Source organism: Dryas octopetala, chromosome 3 (assembly GCF_963921425.1).
Source record: "Dryas octopetala chromosome 3, drDryOcto1.1, whole genome shotgun sequence".
NCBI lineage: Eukaryota > Viridiplantae > Streptophyta > Magnoliopsida > Rosales > Rosaceae > Dryas > Dryas octopetala.
The window spans coordinates 27,563,148-27,581,003 of NC_141368.1; the positions used below are offsets into that span (position 1 = coordinate 27,563,148).

A 17,856-nucleotide genomic window follows, 5' to 3' on the forward strand; every position below is an offset into this window, starting at 1 on the left:
ATAGCATCATCTCCAGATCGTGTTTATTGTGAATATATTATGGTTTATTTTAAAATTTTGGTTAGAATGTTCAGAGTAACTGAATATGAACACGAGTCAATGACCAGTCACCCTAACATGCGTAGCACAAAATTAAGTATACAAATGGACGGATAAATAAAGCATATAGTTTTGGTCTTGAAGACATGATTATGTCTGAGAATATGTTATTTGTTTCAATTTTTCAATTTTTTTTTAAAAAAATTATGATTAAATACCAAATATCAATAGTTTTTCAATAAAGCAGTATGTCACTAATTTTTTTTAGTTTAGGTAACCTAGAGTAAGACATTTTGGATTAGGTCACAAATCAATTTGTTATATAGTTGTGACTGTCGAATAGTCACTGTTGTGATTGAACTGTGACTGTTTCAAATTTATAAAAATTTAAAATTTTTAAGAGTTTAATACTTTTGATTTAGGCTTGGGGGATAAAGTCATATAACTCAAACACTAAACATTAAAGTTTAAGTCTTGCAAATATTGAAAAAACAACAAATCAATAAAAAAGTTATGACTGTTAGACAGTCATAGCTCGATATAACCATATTTTTTAAAATTGGTACCTAAACTGAAATTTAATACCTAAAGTAAATAAATATAAATGTTTTAGTAGTTAAAATAAAAAAACATTATAATTTGGTACCTAAAATCAACGAACCTTTTTTTTTTTCAACTTATATGACATTTATATTTTCCTTCTATAAATTCAATAGGGAACCTAAACTCCAGTCAAATTTCAGAATTGCAGAATCTATCTTCTCTAATAAGAATTGCAAAATTTCTTTAAACAGAATTGCAGATAAATTGTTAGAGAAGATCTGGAAAGCCTATACTTTTCAAGGAAAAAAAAAAAGGAAGTTCAAATAATTCACCATGTAAGACCCAAAAAAGGGCAAATTCAAATTTCTGTTTGCTTTTTTACTTCCGGTGAAAGAGAGCACTGCATTTGTTTTAAATGGCAGTTGATAATCAGAGTTCCACAAGAAATTCCAATTAGGACATCTCAATCTCATTAAGGGCAAATCAGTCATTATACGATACATTTGTGACAAAAAAATTGTTGGACATAAACAAGCCCGTGATTATTAAAGATTGTAAGTCAAAGAATATGTACATTGCCGCAAAAATACTGCATGATGATCACAGATCACCTCGCCTAAATGACAAGTACCACTTATGACTTGCAGGACCAAAAATATTACATAACCTTACAAATAAAACTGGTCAATTGGAACCTAAAATAACTCCTCTGCCAGAATGGATGGGGTGGGTAGGGTATGTCTACTTTTTCTCCCAGGTAGCTATGCACGATTTGAGATTCATAGGCAGCCAAAGAAGTCCTCTCCAGCCCATTTTTTCAAGATGCTCCAGCAGCAGCACGCTTCTCATATTCGCCTTGCTCTTCTTTAGCAAACTCTTCAATTAATTCACGTTGTCTTTGAGTCAGGTTCCTGCATATAATTAAGTGTCCAGCATTATTTAGACTTGCCTTGATAGACCACCAACCCAAAAAGTTTTGAGTCAAAGCAGAGGCTACCATAATAGCTTCATATAACACTTCTTTTTTCTTAAGAGACTGATACCAAGCTATTAACTTCAGACACTCTTGACTAAACCATACAACCATATGTTACCAGGCAAAAGAAGCTGTATTAACAAATTGTTTGAAGCCAAGAGAACTTACGCCGGGATGCTGACATTGAAGTGCACATATTGATCACCAAACGAATAAGAGTTCCTTGTCTTGATCCCTGTTAAATATCACCAGGAAGAAGAGTGAGAACTGAACTTGTTCACATAAAGTCAAGACTGATAAATGGTATATTCTTGTGAAACTACTAAATTGCAAAGCAAAATGGACATGCCTTAAGGTAAATCATAAACTATACATTAAATTAAAAAAACTAGAGCATATCCAGCAATAAAGATACAGAGGAAACTTCTTTAAAGCGGCACAGTTCATTGCCCTAGATATCAGTTATAATAAGATTCAGGACAAGCTCAAAGTACTAGGGATGTTAGTATGCCATAGATATAACCTGAGGCACCTCTCACCCACTCATTGTTTACTCAAGTCAAAGAAACAATTCAGAAAATCCAATTATTCCCACTTCAGAAATGGCATATAACTGCAGAGAGTACAGACCTAAATTATACTCCTTTGCAACAAGCTTGGTATTAAATGCTTGTGCAAAAGCAACAAATAATAACAATTTCAAGAAATGGAACCAAACACTAGAGACAAATCAATCAGAATTTGCTACTGTTAAAACTAAGGATGGATCATAATCATACATGTCTAAATTTATTACATGTAGCAAGAGGTAGGACCAATTCAATAACCTTGAAAACTAAAACTAAATACTTCCATCCTGCCAAAGATGACTCCTCACTTTTTTTTGTGCACATGTGCCAAAAGTAACTTTTTTCCACATTTCAAAATATAGTAATACACCAATATGGGAAGCACCTCAAATTATGAACAGAAAACAAAAAGGCTGGTAACCAAATATTAGGAATACAAAATTATAACAAGACAATGATTTCGATAAAACCTCATCACGTCCACCAATTTTCCTCTGCTTTTGTAAAGAGAAACTTGCCATTTAAAATAACAGATTAACTAATTCCCAATCAATCTTGATCATTTAGAAGGTCAATTAGAACTATTGAAGGAGAAACCCAAAAATTCTTATCAGCGCAAGCAATTATCAAGCAAACACGATGACCAGCAGGAATAAGTCCAATTTACCTTTCTTCTTCAGGACTACCTTCTGACCAGGTTGTGTGCCAGGGCGGACCTGCAAATGAGAAAGCAACGTAAAATTGAGTATTATAACAAGAAGCGCCTTTATATGAGACAAAATTTTCAGTCCTTTCCAGTTTTGGAACAAGCTATTGGTCATGCATGAGTTCCAAAGCTAACCTTTAGTACAACATCTCCAGTGAGAGTTGGGACCTGAATAGTTCCCCCCAGAATTGCCTGTACAAAAGCATTCCAACAAACATCAGTATAAAAAGTGGATGAAAGTATCTTGCTAGAAGAAAGATATCAAATATGATACATGTTACAAGAAACATCCAGACTATATGCTCCATTATTCTGCCTAAAAACATCATAACTCCCAAGTCCCAACAACACAATACTCATAGAAACTGAAACAGGTCGTTTATACTTGTGCTTGTCAGTGAGCTCAAATTGAATAAAAGATAGTCAAGGTCAAAAAAGATTATACACTTTCTCCATCTCATATACACTCTTCAAGACTTTCACTTATTAAAGCATAATAATAATAACTTCCTAAGAACTAAAATATCTAAGCATTACCTGAGTAATACTTAAAACAGAATCTACATGAATGTCGGCACCTTCTCTACGGAAAACTGGGTCTTCCCTAACCTGTAAACAGTATGTAAAATTATTAGAAGAAAAACTATTAGGCATCCTAAGGTATCCATAATGAGAAAGAAAGCAAGGGCTCATCGAGGATTAAGACTTATGCAGGTCACCTTAATGATAACATAAAGATCACCGGGCTGATTTCCATCCGGATCAGCCCCACCACTACTAAACACCTTTATAGTTTCATTGTCGTCTACTCCTGCAAATGGAAATAAACAGAGTCATCAAACCCACCTATACAGAAACTAGCAGACATAATAGTTCAAAATTAGTAGTTTGACATCTTCATTGAGAACGATGATTAATGATTATTTTAATAACAAAACAACATTTAATTTAAAAGGACAAAAGGGTAAGGCTTGAATAATCAGAAAATGCCTCATCGAAGAGATAATGGCATTGACGTTCTTTGAATTGAGTATTACATTCGATTATTAAATAATTGCAGCAAACACAGGATGTTTAAAGTTGTCATATGCCAATGTCATAAATTCGGATGAATTGTAATTTGAATCACTGCAATTATTCACCTACACAAGGCAAAAACTCCTTGATGGGAAAGAAGGTACGGGTTTATGATGTTGTACAGTATGTTCATGCATCTGTCATTAATGTATTAATGACTGTTTTTAGCTTTAATGCATCTGTAAATAATGCATAATGTACATTTATTATGAATGTACCTATTTTTGGCCCACATAAAGGCCCTTTTGTTTAGCCTGGATGAAGCATCCAGATTATTATATTTTGAAATACAATTTTCAGAGAGTTTTCCGTCTATCTTTTCCTATTTCCCTTAAGATTCAAGGTCCTTCCAGAGAGGATTTCTCTACAATCCTTAGTCTTGTAAGGAGTTTTGTTCTACAAAGTGCTTCCGCTATATTAGTTTCTATCAGGCAATCCATCCCACACACACACTGAAACAATAAATAACAATTTCACAATCGATTCCCCATCTCATGACAAGTTTCTTTACTTTCACCTTACAGTGTACTGTGTTTTTCTTTTTTTCTTTTTCTTTCATGCAAACTGGCATTGGGGTATCAAATACAAATATTTGTACGTAGAGCAATCAAATGTAATGACAATATCATAGGTGCTGACTCTCCAACAATTCTATCAGATTTTATTTCCATAGTAAGCATGTATACATACTGAAACAATGATAACAATTTTGTGCAAAGGCAGTAATGGCAGGAAAGATACAAACCCAAAGTATATCCATCTATTTGATAGCTTAGATATGAAATGATTCAGAAAAAACAAAATGCTCCTCAGGTAGCACAACAACCAAAATGACCATTGGACAGCAACCCCAACGCCTCAAAATTATAGGAAATACCTGGTACAATATCTAACTTGACAGACTTCATTCCACTCATCACCCGTTTCCCACTACATGAGTTGCAAAGTCTCTGAGACCAAAATAAATTCATCAACCTTATTATAACTCAGAAACTGATGACTATTAATGATTCATATAGTAAACATTTGAAAAAAAAAAAAAAAAAAAAAACACACACACACACACACAACAAGAATACATCATAACAATTTAGGATTTCCAAAGTAAATCTATACAGGAAGAAAGCCCATATAAAATCAACCCTTAATAAGTAAATCTCATTGATATTCGCAAGTACATACAAAGGTATGCACAAATTTAACTACCAACTTTACAGACTTCTATCTATAGGAACATATTCTTAGACCCATGAATTATTCATGGAACTCAGTTTCAAGCACACTATTGGAATACTATCATCATTCACCACATAGGGAATCCTGCCCACATTGATTCTTATGATTGTTCCCATTTTCTCACTAATTAAAATATATATATTATGGGTGCTGCATGAGAAAGTGAGACAAACCAACACACACACATAAACAGAGTATCTTAAGCATTACTGCGACCCCCTATACATAACTTTCCCAAAACAAGTCACTCCATAGTCTCATATCATTCAGATGGTTTAAATATAAGCAAATTTCTGGCAATAGCTAGCCAAAAAAAGCAACAATAAAACGCATATTAACTAACAACGCTAGGACTGATATGGACATGACTGGAGAATAATATAGTCAATCATTGTTGTTTAAAGAGTAGTAAAAATGTGTTATTATAGATAACATGTGAACCATACCGGGAAAAATTTACCAGTCCCACCACACTGAGAACAAGTCGTCTGCATCCTAAATGGGCCAGTTTGCATGAAAGTCTGGATATGCAGCAAAACCAAGAGTTACCAAGGACAGATGATATCCTCTATGATTAAAAAAAATAATAATAAATAAAAGCTGATAAAGATTTTTGTTCTTAGTAAAACTGACCATGCCAGATCCTCTACAGCGCTTACATGATTCAGGTCTGGTGCCAGGAGGAACACCACTTCCACCTGCAAAGATCCAGAAGCACGAGAAATTAGGTTACGAAATTTCCTTCCAATATTAATGAGAAAAAGACAGCTAAATAATAGCCAAATGCCACACGAACACTGAACTTGCAGAAGTGGCAAAGAGATTTAGAAGTGAATAGAATCAGCATACCACAAGCATCACAGGGCACTTCAGCTTTAAATGTCACAGTTTTAGCACATCCCTGAACAGCTTCCATGAAAGATAGTTCCAAAGTAACCTGCATATTATTATAAAAGAAAATGCATGTCATGGAACAGACTCTAAAGCCCATACAGAGGTCAACAATATACATGAAGAAGGAAAAAACCTTGATATCTTGACCGCCGAAATTCTGACGGAAAACATTGAAGATCTAATCTCCATCGTAGACAGTACCCCACCAAATATCATGCACATACCATCCCAAAGTGAAAATAACATCCATAAAAATACAAAATCTAATAATTTGAATAATATGCATGGTACTTCATTTGTTGTTAGAACATATCATATGCATTCTATGATCATTATATTCAAATGTTTATCAGTAAAAAAAAAAAAAGAATAACTGCAAACCACATACCAAATACAATCAAAAATGAAAAAACAGGAATGATGATTAGAAAACGAATAATGCAGTAGCACTGACCATCAAAATATCAGTTGCAACAGATTCCAAATTTTTTTACAGCACTTAGAAATACCCAAAAAAAAAAAAAGCACTGGAGTAGGAACATCCTGCCTAAATAGACGAAATTTCAAACTGATATAATAAAGCAAACTAAGCACAACACATTTTCACTAGGCTGTATCAAACTGGGTGTAACATTTTCATGATGCAATGAAAATAAGAACTAACATCTTGAGATTGGAGTGTATCAATCTAGTCCCACATCCAAATCAAGATGAAAAAAGATTATGTGATGGGGGTTTCACTACAAATCCTTGACAAAATTTGCAAATTCTGAATTAAGAATAGCAGAATATACATAATAAATTCATGAACCATACAAAGATGTTGTGTGAAGTATTTTTCATTGATGTTGTTGCATAGCAATAACACTACATGCAACACCATTTTCCGAAATGGTTCTATTTTCAGTCCTCCAAAATTTTAATGTCAATAATTTAAAAGTATCAACTGATAAAATCTCTCAACAAGCAAGAAGAAAAGGTCATTACATTATCATCAAAGATATCTTTAAATGGATTCCTGAAATCATTGGGAAAGCCAGAGCCATCTTGTGCTTCAAATGCATCATGGCCAACCTGCAAAAGTGTGCTTAGTGACATAAGTGCATACATAAAATTATGCAAAAGATAAACAAAAATGAGTTGAGCAATGAGCAACATAACATAATTATGAAAGGGACCACACACCATAAAGGTATAGTACAACAAGAGTCCTTTGGTTGAGATGATCACGAAACCAAAAGGAATATGAATTGTTTTTCTATAGACAAAAAAAAAATCATTGTTTATGAATTGCCTTACCTTCACAAAGAATCCACAAGAATATCTTAGTTTCTTTTCAATGTGGCATTTGGGGGGGGGGGGGAGAAGCAAGAATTTTATGGGTTGTGTGGCTAATGTGTAGGTAGTAAAAGGATCTTTGAAAAAAATATGGGGGAGGAATGAAGAGATTATGACCCTATGAGATAGAGTTCATTTTGGGCATCATTGCAGCCTTTAATCTCATCTGAATTTAGGGATGTACCTTTTTTCTTATTCATGCAGATTGGAGGCCCGCGATCTCTTAAGATTGTTAGTATTCAGATAGCTGTTTTTTATTCTAACTTATAACTTTTGGAACTGGTTTTTTATGATTGTACAAGCTGTTTGGTTATGGATATTTAATGTGTTTTAGTGGGCATCTTGTCCACTTTTGCTGTATGTTTTGTTTATAGATTATGAATGAAATTTTGTGTTTCTCATTTTGAAAAAAGAAAAAAGAAAAAGAAAGAAAGGCTATAAGAATGAAAGCTATGCATTCCTGAGAATCAAACAAATATTGTGAATGGACTAAGCACGTCAAGAATTCTTAAAAAGCAAAGGAACGACACTTTGGAGCTAAAAGGATAAGACAACAAGTAAACATATGTTCAAAACAATAATAAATAAATAAATAAATGGATTTAAAGGGAAATGTAGCAAGGACAAAAGAGTGAATAGAATAACTTAGTTCAGATTGTATCAAATGAACAACCAAAAAAAAAAAAAAATCCCTCTATAACCAAAAAAGAGAACAATAAGCATTAACCTACTCCACCTCCTACTCAGCCAGAAGGAGGTATTCAACAGTTAATTACCTGATCATATTGTTGACGCTTCTCCTCATCTTTCAAAACCTACAACAAAATTAACAAGGTTGCTTTTAGTATATTATATATAGGAATTAGAAAACAGATTACGGAATATAAGGAATAACCTCATACGCCTTTTGAACTTCTTGAAACTTCTTTTCGGCTTCAGGATCATCTTTATTTGTGTCTGGATGAAGCTTCTTTGCTAGCTGCAAAAATAAATAGGGAAGATGAAGGATAAAAAAATGGCATGATTTAAAGCAGAAACAACTTGGCCTTGGGAGGTAGAATATGCCACTCAGATCACAACACACAGTGGGTATGGAGTACACATAGAGAAATGAATATATTTCTACATACATAACTAAAATGCGTACTGACATTACACATTTATGATGAACACATACTCTTATTCTTCCTACACCAGAGCTAATATATAGTTTTCTTTTTAAGAGAAACAATATATAATTCATAAATATATATAAAATGCATCCAAGCATCTTAATTGCATGTCCAAGGAATGTTGTAGAAGCGACACTCCTCCATCATATTAGAATTAGTGCATGTAAATAGGTGAAACAAGAAAAAGAGAAGTGCGGCAAAAACTTACCCCATAATAAGCTTTCTTTATTTCTGATGCATTTGCATTCTTGCTCACACCAAGTGTATCATAATAATCTCTTGCAGCCATAGATGCTGGAACAGAAAAGGCAGAAAAAGCCCCGTAAATAAATTCCACATATCCTCTTATGTCCTCCACATTGAAGTGACAACACATATGGCATGATAATACAAGAAACTACCCGACAAAGTAAATAAATCCTTCAGCTCCAGTTATTTCCCACAAAACATTTATACCAAAAATTTCTTTAAAAAAATGACTTTTCAAATAAACAAGACACCGACACCCCGAGTTTCATGGTATACTAGACAGGATTTTAAATTAGTAAATGACCCTGATAAATTGGAATGTTCATAACTACATAAATAAACTAAAAATGATAACATATACAATACCAGTTCCATGAATCGATCTCGTCGTGGCCCAATTGGTATTCAGAGCTCCCAGTCGAAAACAATTCTTTCTGCAAACTGCAAACAGAAAAAGGGGGAGAGGGAGAGGCAGGAAGTGAGAAAAGAGTCCCTAAAAGTGGAGAAATAAGAAACTTAATGCTCAGATATTAGAGTCCAATTATTACTAGGACTGAGACCAATTCACCAAATAATCTACAAAAATAAATACAAGAGTCTCACTTCTTTTCCTTTTGGTCTAATATATAGAAACCTAAAAGGGAACCCATTTCTTAAATATTCAAAAACAAAAGAAAAGAAAAAAGTGTTCGAGTCTTTGACATACCATTGTTAGAAGTAGTACAATTTCCTAAAACCCAAGAATTGTTGTAAGCCCCAGTCTTGAATGTCCTATAACCACCTCCAAGAACCCTCCCATATGCCTAAAAGCAATTCAAACATTAACCAAAATTAAGAAACAAAGAAAAAATCACAGAATAACCAAACAATTAAAACAAAAATAAGCGAAAATGAAACTGATTGTTATTATTATTATTATTATTGAAGAAGAAAAGAATGAAGAGGAAGCATACGGAGGCTGTAGGGTTGTGGAGGGGGTTGGAGGCGAGAGAGCGACGAGCGAGCCAGTGGACAAGCCTGACGCCATTGGAGCGAACCATTTGGGGAAAAGCTCTGTGAATCACCAAAAAGGTTAAGGCTTTAGTGGAAATCGGGCTTTTCTAGGGTTTTTGCTTTCTGATAAACCCTCGAGAAACCCTAAATTATGAGACAGTCGAAGGTTCTAGTAGTTGATGGAAGAGAGAGAGAGAAAGCGAGAGCGTGACTGGCCCAAGCTTGTGGGAATGTGGGAGATACTTTTTCGATTGGTTTAAAATTTAAGAAAAAAATAAAAGTAATTAGCGCGTGTTTTTTTTCTTGGCCAAGAATTAGCGCGTGTTAAGGATCTAAGTTTGGTGCATGTGTGCGTGTGTGGTTGGAACTGTTGGCTAACTTGGCTTGAGGTCACGTGGCTAGTAGGCTTTTACAGTTTTACTGGCTGTGGTTTATTTTTTTGTCAGTAGGTTGTTCTTTAATGTTTTTTTTTTTTACTTCGTTGAGATTTAACTTCTTGGTTAAATTTCACTTTGTAATCTATAGTTTGCGTAAAATTTCATTTTCATCCCTATATTTTTAAGTCTGTCCATTTTGAGTTGTGATCTTATACTTTACTAACAATCAGCAATTAGACGTGGATCCGATTCAGATTGAATTTACCTAAAATCAAATGCGAATATATTTATAATTGAATTATTAGATACGAATTATATGCGGATTATCGGATTTAACATGCCAATTCATATCTGATTAGCATCGAATCGAATCAGATTTTTATAGGATTTATTAAAGGCCTATAAATAATTAAAATTTTATTTGTATTAGGTTTAGTCCCATTGTTTTCTTGTATGTGTGTATTCATTATTTTTAACTTTTATATAAATAATTATAATCATTTAAGTATATTTTCAATGTATAAAATATCTCGGATTACTTTTATACACATACAGTCTTTATTAAAATAAAAAATATTAAATATAATATCAAGTATGATCAAATTGTTATCGGATCCAATTAGCTCTAAGCCTCTAATCCATAATAATTTGTTAACAGATTTTCGAATTCGAATCATAGTCGGATTATCGTATTAAAATTATAAATTCATATCTCATTAATTACATCGGATTCATATTAAAACTAGGTCCATCTACAGGTCTATTAACAATTTAAGGACGGATTTGGCAGCTTGATTAATTAAAATGTTAACATGTTCTTAAGTTGCAACGATTTGTGAACTACAAATCAAAATCGGCAAAATTGAAAGTATAAAGATGAAAGTATAACTTAACCTAAACTATAGACACCCAAAAAAAAAAATTAAGCCTAACTATTTTCAGGGATGTGTGTGCAAGTATAATTGAGGTAATGAAGAAAGTGGGATCTAGATTAGCATAAAAGTGGGACAAGTTGAATGAGATTAAATTGATTGAAATTATAAAGGGATGAGAGGAATGATAGTTACCTTCCCCTCCAACCTTCTCTCTTATCCTAATCATTCTGCATAATTTCATATCAAAAAAACTAGTTGAAATTATTATATTGTCTTTATTATTTTGTTTATTTGAACTCATGACTGACCGACAAAGAGAAACTGAATGTTATCCACTAAACCAAATAGTCGTTGGCATATTATCTTTAATTTTAAAATTTATCATTATGATTGTTTTTTTTTTTTTTAAATATTATTACTATTGTTGAAAGGAAGGTATACTTAAAAGGCAAAGTCATCAACTTTGTCCATGCAGTTTGATCAATATGTCGATTTCGTACCCATAATTTTAACTTCAAAAATCATGCCTTTATAGTTTTAGAAGTTTGTAGTTTAAGGACAAATTCCATTTTTTGTCAAATTTATTGACATAACAAGTCACGTGCAATTCAATTTATTTTACCAACAAATTTGATGAAAAATCTGTAAATTGTATAAATCTAAAACTAAACGGGAGTATGATTATTGTTGGAATTGAAATTACAGGAATAAAGTTGATATATTGACCAAACTTACAAGGACAAAATTAATCATTTAACCTATTTAAAATTTACAGTTGATGAGATAGCCTAGTTGAACGGATCATAGAATTGCCCCTCTATACCCAAGTTCGATCTCTTCCCCTAAATCAAAAAATATATATATGATAATTGAGAAGGAAAATTCTTTAGATGACCAAATAATCACCAATTTGGCTGATTTTTGACAGAGATGATCCTTGAGAAGGAACCTAAAAAATGAACAGTTTCGATCATCGAACTGCATTGTCAGATGTTACGCAGAGAAAATATTCTTACTTTTAAGGTATCTGCCTGGGCATCCTTACTTGAATGGGCCTTGTATATATATGCAATACCAAGAAAGTTTCCCTGTCCTCCAAGGCTGTGAATTAGGCATCCTAGTTCAAATAAGATTCATTCCATTTAACTATTTTCGAAAAATTAACTGGACAACACCATAAGGAGGCCCAATTTTTTTTTCATCATTTTTGGCATCTCTTGAGTATGCTTCCATAGTCACCCCAGTAAGAATATACAAAATAAAAAAACAAGGAAAGAACAAAAAATGTATCAACTATATGGTACATGTAACAGCAGTAGCAGAGTAAAAAATGGGTGAAACATATAATTATGAGGGAGCACCCCACCCCAATTAAGGTATTAACCGTATTATAGGGTTATGGGAAGTATCACAATTGCAGTAAAACGGATCAAAACAAGCACACTGGTCTAAACCTGACAGTGAATGAGCACATGAAAGATCAATTAATAAACCAAATTATTTATGATGGAAATATTAAAAAGAACTCAGAAAAGTAGTGTTTTGGTCCTTGAGGTCCATTATTTGATAACCATCTTCTCCATTATTGTAGGTGTACAAGCTTTAAAACTTCATCTTGTTGATCGAAGCTTTGACCAAAGGAGCAAAATTTGGCCCTTAACAAGCATATATGGTCTAGTTGTAATTACGTTCTAACACCAGTTACACCACTAAAAAACCAAAATTCTAATTCCTATATTTCAAAAGTTAGGTTAATGAAAAATCTACTATTCACTTCACAATGTTCACAAAGATGGAGCTGAAATGAGTACATTTGCCAGAGGCCCAGAAAGTGCATGCACTAGCTAGTTCACTACTGTATATATATTGGTCTTCTATTACAAAAAGTTGCTGTCTTATAGGCTAGTTTATATAGTTTATTCATGTCCATCATAGAGCTAAAAGCCCAGTCAATTGATAGCAAGCAGTGCTCAAAGCATTTACTTGTGAAAAAAAAAAATATGTTTCAAACTCCCAAAAGAGTGGTGATTACCTCAACTATCTCTAACAAAGCCTATAATCTATGACACTATAAAGGAATCTTAAGTAGCTGGAGCACAAAAACTTCAAATTGGAGCTTAATATCAGGCCAAGTGGACACTTTTGAGATTTAAAAAAATTGAGCTGGGTTGGAACATGAAAGTATTTAACAAATTAATATAGTTTATATGGTATGTGGCCCAGCTATGCAAGTTCTATGAAAGTGCATCAATCCCAACATATCAATGACTTTAGAATAGAATTGAGCTGTCTTGAACATGATGTTTAGCAGCTTCAACATTGCAGTAAATGAGGGAGACAACAATAAATAAATAAGGTTAAAGCAAGAAGAGTATAAAAGCACAAAGAAAAGCATCTTTGAGCAGCAAGCTCACAAGCCCTGCAGCTTCAGATTTTGCTTTTGCTTTTCTTTCAGCTCCAACACAACTATGCCTTTTACCCTTTCTTTTCCCAACTTCCTTTCTTCACAATTCACATCCAAATTGCTGCCTAGCCAAGAAAGGGATCATGTCTGATGTCCCTTCAACACACATGGGATTCAAGCAAATATATTTTCAAGAAACTGACAGTTCTACCCTTGATCAAATACCTATTGCTGTAAAATAAGATGCAAATTTCTGTAACACAATAAAGGGCCATATCTGTATAACACCAAGAAATGGAATGCATGACAACTTGACAAATAATTCCAGAGAAAGTGGCAGTAGCCATGTAAGTTTCTTAGCACCCTCCAGAACATATATTTTATATCTAAAGGTTCTCTTTGTATAGCTAATCCCTTGTTTGGTTATTCAAATAAAAAGGATAAACAAAAATTAAAACTTGCATCATCATTCAGAACCAAATTAATGAGATATTGCATTTCTTTTTTCTTTTCTTTTTTTCTGATATATTGGCAACCAAACTGACCAAAACATTGAGAACTATGGGAATTAAGGGTTCACTTTCCCAACTTTAAAAAAAGTTTAAGGCTTCCCTCCATTTTTTGCCTATCTTTGGATTTTTAAAGAACTAACAGGCAGCTTCTTCATCAAAACATTCTTTGCTTCACCAAAATAACACCAGCACCACTGTGCAAGAGAAAGAAGCTGAACCGATATTCCTTGTGTTCCTTCCTAGATAGATCTTCTTTGCTTCAGAAGCTAGTTTCAGATTACTTGTTGGGTGCCACTTCCTCTAGATTCTCGCAGCAGCCAAGTAAACAAAAAAAAAAGGAGCATGAAGCTGGTGGTAGAAGTGGTAGATGCTCATGATCTTATGCCCAAAGATGGTGAAGGGTCTGCTAGTTCATTTGTAGAAGTTGATTTCGTAAACCAGCTTAGCCGAACCAAAACCATTCCAAAGAACCTCAACCCCATTTGGAACCAGAAACTTCTCTTTGATATTGACAAAACCGAAAACTTCCATCACCAAACCATTGAAGCCTCTGTGTACAATGAGAGGAGACCTATCCCTGGCCGAAATTTCCTTGGAAGGGTAAGAATTCCTTGCTCAAATATTGTCAAGAAAGGTGAGGAAGCTTATCAAAGATTCCATTTAGAAAAGAAGTGGTTTTTCTCATCTGTCAAGGGTGAGATTGGCCTAAAAATCTATATTTCACTAGAATCTGAATCAAAATCTACTCCATACTCTCCACCACAACCACTAGAAGCCCCTCCTTCCAAGTCTCACCAAACACCAGAAATCCCAACTTCTAGTCACCCTGCTCCTCCTAATACTCCTCCAACTACAGAAAACTCAAGAACTGATAGCAAAATATTTTCTGCTGTTCCCAAAACAAAAGAATACAACAAAAAAGTTGCTACTGTTGCTTTGAATTCCTCTGTTGCAGAAGCCAAGTCTAAAGATCCAAAGGAGGTGACCAAAGAAGCAGTTGAAGTAAGAGCAGAAACAGCCCATCAGATACACAAGCATCAAGTCCTGCAGAAACCAGGCATATCAGTAGAGAGACAACCTCAAGGTTTCCCATTAACCATGCAGCCAACTCATCTGCAAGCCCATGAGAGCCACCAAGACGACTTCAACCTGAAGGACACCAATCCACAGCTTGGTGAGAGGTGGCCAAATGGTGGAGGAAGAGGATGGATGAACGGTGAGAGATTCACAAGCCCTTATGACCTTGTTGAGCAGATGTTTTATCTATATGTCCGAGTTGTGAAAGCCAAAGATCTCCCTCCCAGCTCCCTTACCGGAAGCTGTGATCCTTATGTGGAAGTGAAGTTGGGGAACTACAAGGGACGGACAAGGCATTTTGAGAGGAAAATCAATCCAGAGTGGAACCAGGTGTTTGCGTTCTCAAAAGACCGAGTGCAGTCATCAGTGCTAGAAGTTTTTGTCAAAGATAAAGAGATGCTTGGAAGAGATGATTATCTTGGAAGAGTGGTTTTTGACTTGAATGAGATTCCCACCAGAGTTCCACCTGACAGCGCACTGGCTCCTCAGTGGTACAGACTGGAGCACCGCCGCGGAGAAGGGAAGGTTAGAGGTGAAATCATGGTTGCAGTTTGGATGGGAACACAGGCTGATGAGGCCTTTCCAGATGCATGGCACTCAGATGCTGCAGCAGTTTATGGTGAGGGTGTTTTTAACATCCGATCCAAGGTATATGTATCACCAAAACTATGGTACCTGAGAGTGAATGTGATTGAAGCTCAAGATGTGCTGCCTAATGACAGAAGCCGCCTTCCAGAAGTCTTTGTTAAAGCTCAGGTTGGAAGCCAAGTGCTCAGAACCAAGATATGCCCAAGTCGTACCGCTAATCCATTATGGAATGAAGATTTAGTCTTTGTGGCAGCTGAGCCATTTGAGGAGCACCTGGTTGTGACTGTTGAGGATCGAATCCACCCTTCAAAAGATGAGGTGTTGGGAAAGATAAGCATGCCAATTGACATGTTTGAGAAGCGGCTTGACCACAGGCCAGTTCATTCTCGCTGGTTCAATCTTGAGAAGTATGGTTTTGGTGTCTTGGAACCTGATAGGAGGAAGGAGCTCAAGTTTTCCAGTAAAATTCACCTAAGAGTTTGTCTTGAAGGTGGATACCATGTACTAGATGAATCAACTATGTATATAAGTGATCAGCGGCCAACAGCAAGGCAGCTCTGGAAGCAGCCTGTTGGGATTTTGGAAGTGGGGATTCTAAGTGCACAAGGGCTTCTTCCAATGAAGATGAAGGATGGCCGAGGTAGTACAGATGCTTATTGTGTAGCTAAGTACGGCCAGAAATGGGTTCGTACCAGAACAATTCTTGACACATTTAGTCCTAAATGGAATGAGCAATACACATGGGAAGTCTACGACCCCTGCACCGTGATAACATTGGGAGTTTTCGATAACTGCCACCTTGGTGGAGGTGAGAAACCAACTGCACCCAGTGCAGCAGCAAGAGATTCACGAATTGGGAAGGTACGTATTCGACTCTCAACACTTGAAGCTCATCGGATGTATACTCATTCATACCCACTTCTAGTTCTGCAACCTAATGGAGTAAAGAAAATGGGAGAGCTCCAACTAGCAGTTCGATTCACCACCTTCTCTGTAGCTAACATGATATATGTTTACGGCCACCCTTTGCTGCCAAAAATGCATTACTTGTATCCTTTCACAGTGAACCAAGTAGATAATTTACGTTACCAAGCAATGAATATTGTGGCAACAAGGCTTGGCCGAGCTGAACCACCTCTTAGAAAAGAGGTGGTGGAGTACATGTTAGACGTTGATTCCCACATGTGGAGCATGAGAAGGAGCAAAGCCAACTTCTTTCGAATTATGTCACTGCTTTCCAGTATGTTTTCCATGAGCCGATGGTTTGGTGATGTATGCAATTGGAAGAACTCCATCACAACAGTTCTTGTTCACATTCTGTTTCTGATATTGATATGGTATCCAGAGTTGATACTTCCAACTCTTTTTGTCTACATGTTCCTCATTGGAATGTGGAACTATAGGTTCAGGCCTAGACATCCTCCTCATATGGATACCAAGCTTTCATGGGCAGAAGCAGTTCACCCGGACGAGCTTGACGAAGAGTTTGACACATTTCCAAGCTCTAGACCCCATGATATAGTTCGAATGAGGTACGACAGGATCAGAAGTGTAGCAGGAAGGATACAGACAGTTGTGGGTGACATAGCAACACAAGGGGAGAGGTTTCAGTCTCTACTCAGCTGGAGAGACCCAAGAGCTACCAGCCTTTTCATACTGTTATGCTTTTTTACTGCTGTGGTGCTTTATGTGACCCCATTTAGGGTGGTTGCTTTGGTTGCAGGATTGTACCACTTGAGGCACCCTAAGTTCCGAAGCAAGCTGCCTTCAGCTCCCAGCAATTTCTTCAAGAGATTGCCTGCTCAAACCGACAGCTTGCTATGAAACTAACTGTGACAAGTCCTGTGTAACGTTTACTAGTTTCTGTTCATCTAACCTACCTTGCTCGAGTTTGAATAAATGCCATGTTTGAATTCCCTCTTTATCGCAAAGAGAACCGCATCACAATAAGTAGAACAATAACCACACAATGGTACCAGGCATCCATTGAAGATGATGACCATTCGTAGATTACTCCTACAACTGAGTTTATATCCATGTAGCATTTTCCCATCGTGTTGGCTATAGGCTACTATATAGTTTAACTTGTAACTTGAAAAAATAGCAAAAGTTCCTTATTAGATGCTATTATCTTCAATGCATTTTATAGTAAAAATTATGTCTCGAGACTTTAATTCAAGCACAAGTGCACAACCACCCCCACCCCCAAAAGAGTAATACGGATTTCCACA

General features: G+C 35.4%; 2 protein-coding genes across 3 annotated transcripts; one reads left to right on the forward strand and one right to left on the reverse strand.

Moving 5' to 3' along the window:
- Positions 1-1,049: 1,049 nt before the first annotated feature.
- GFA2 (gametophytic factor 2) lies at positions 1,050-10,010 on the reverse strand. Its single transcript, XM_086237246.1, has 18 exons — positions 9,753-10,010; positions 9,506-9,602; positions 9,166-9,240; positions 8,759-8,844; positions 8,274-8,357; positions 8,155-8,193; positions 7,028-7,114; positions 6,174-6,218; positions 5,996-6,083; positions 5,780-5,844; positions 5,593-5,667; positions 4,788-4,860; positions 3,553-3,644; positions 3,371-3,442; positions 2,969-3,025; positions 2,795-2,843; positions 1,727-1,793; positions 1,050-1,493 (listed from the first exon to the last, which is right to left on the reverse strand). Exons 1-18 carry the CDS (start codon positions 9,837-9,839, stop codon positions 1,400-1,402), a joined length of 1,332 nt encoding a protein of 443 aa, XP_086093372.1. The 5' UTR covers positions 9,840-10,010; the 3' UTR covers positions 1,050-1,399.
- Positions 10,011-14,302: 4,292 nt separating this feature from the next.
- On the forward strand, positions 14,303-17,772 carry LOC147292203 (C2 calcium/lipid-binding plant phosphoribosyltransferase family protein). 2 transcript variants are annotated; one of them, XM_086235298.1, is made up of 2 exons: positions 14,303-14,881; positions 14,939-17,772. In XM_086235298.1, exons 1-2 carry the CDS (start codon positions 14,303-14,305, stop codon positions 17,447-17,449), a joined length of 3,090 nt encoding a protein of 1,029 aa, XP_086091424.1. In that variant the 3' UTR covers positions 17,450-17,772. The 2 variants fall into 2 exon arrangements, with proteins under 2 accessions (XP_086091424.1, XP_086091423.1); XM_086235297.1 differs by having other exon boundaries at positions 14,303-17,772.
- Positions 17,773-17,856: the final 84 nt, after the last annotated feature.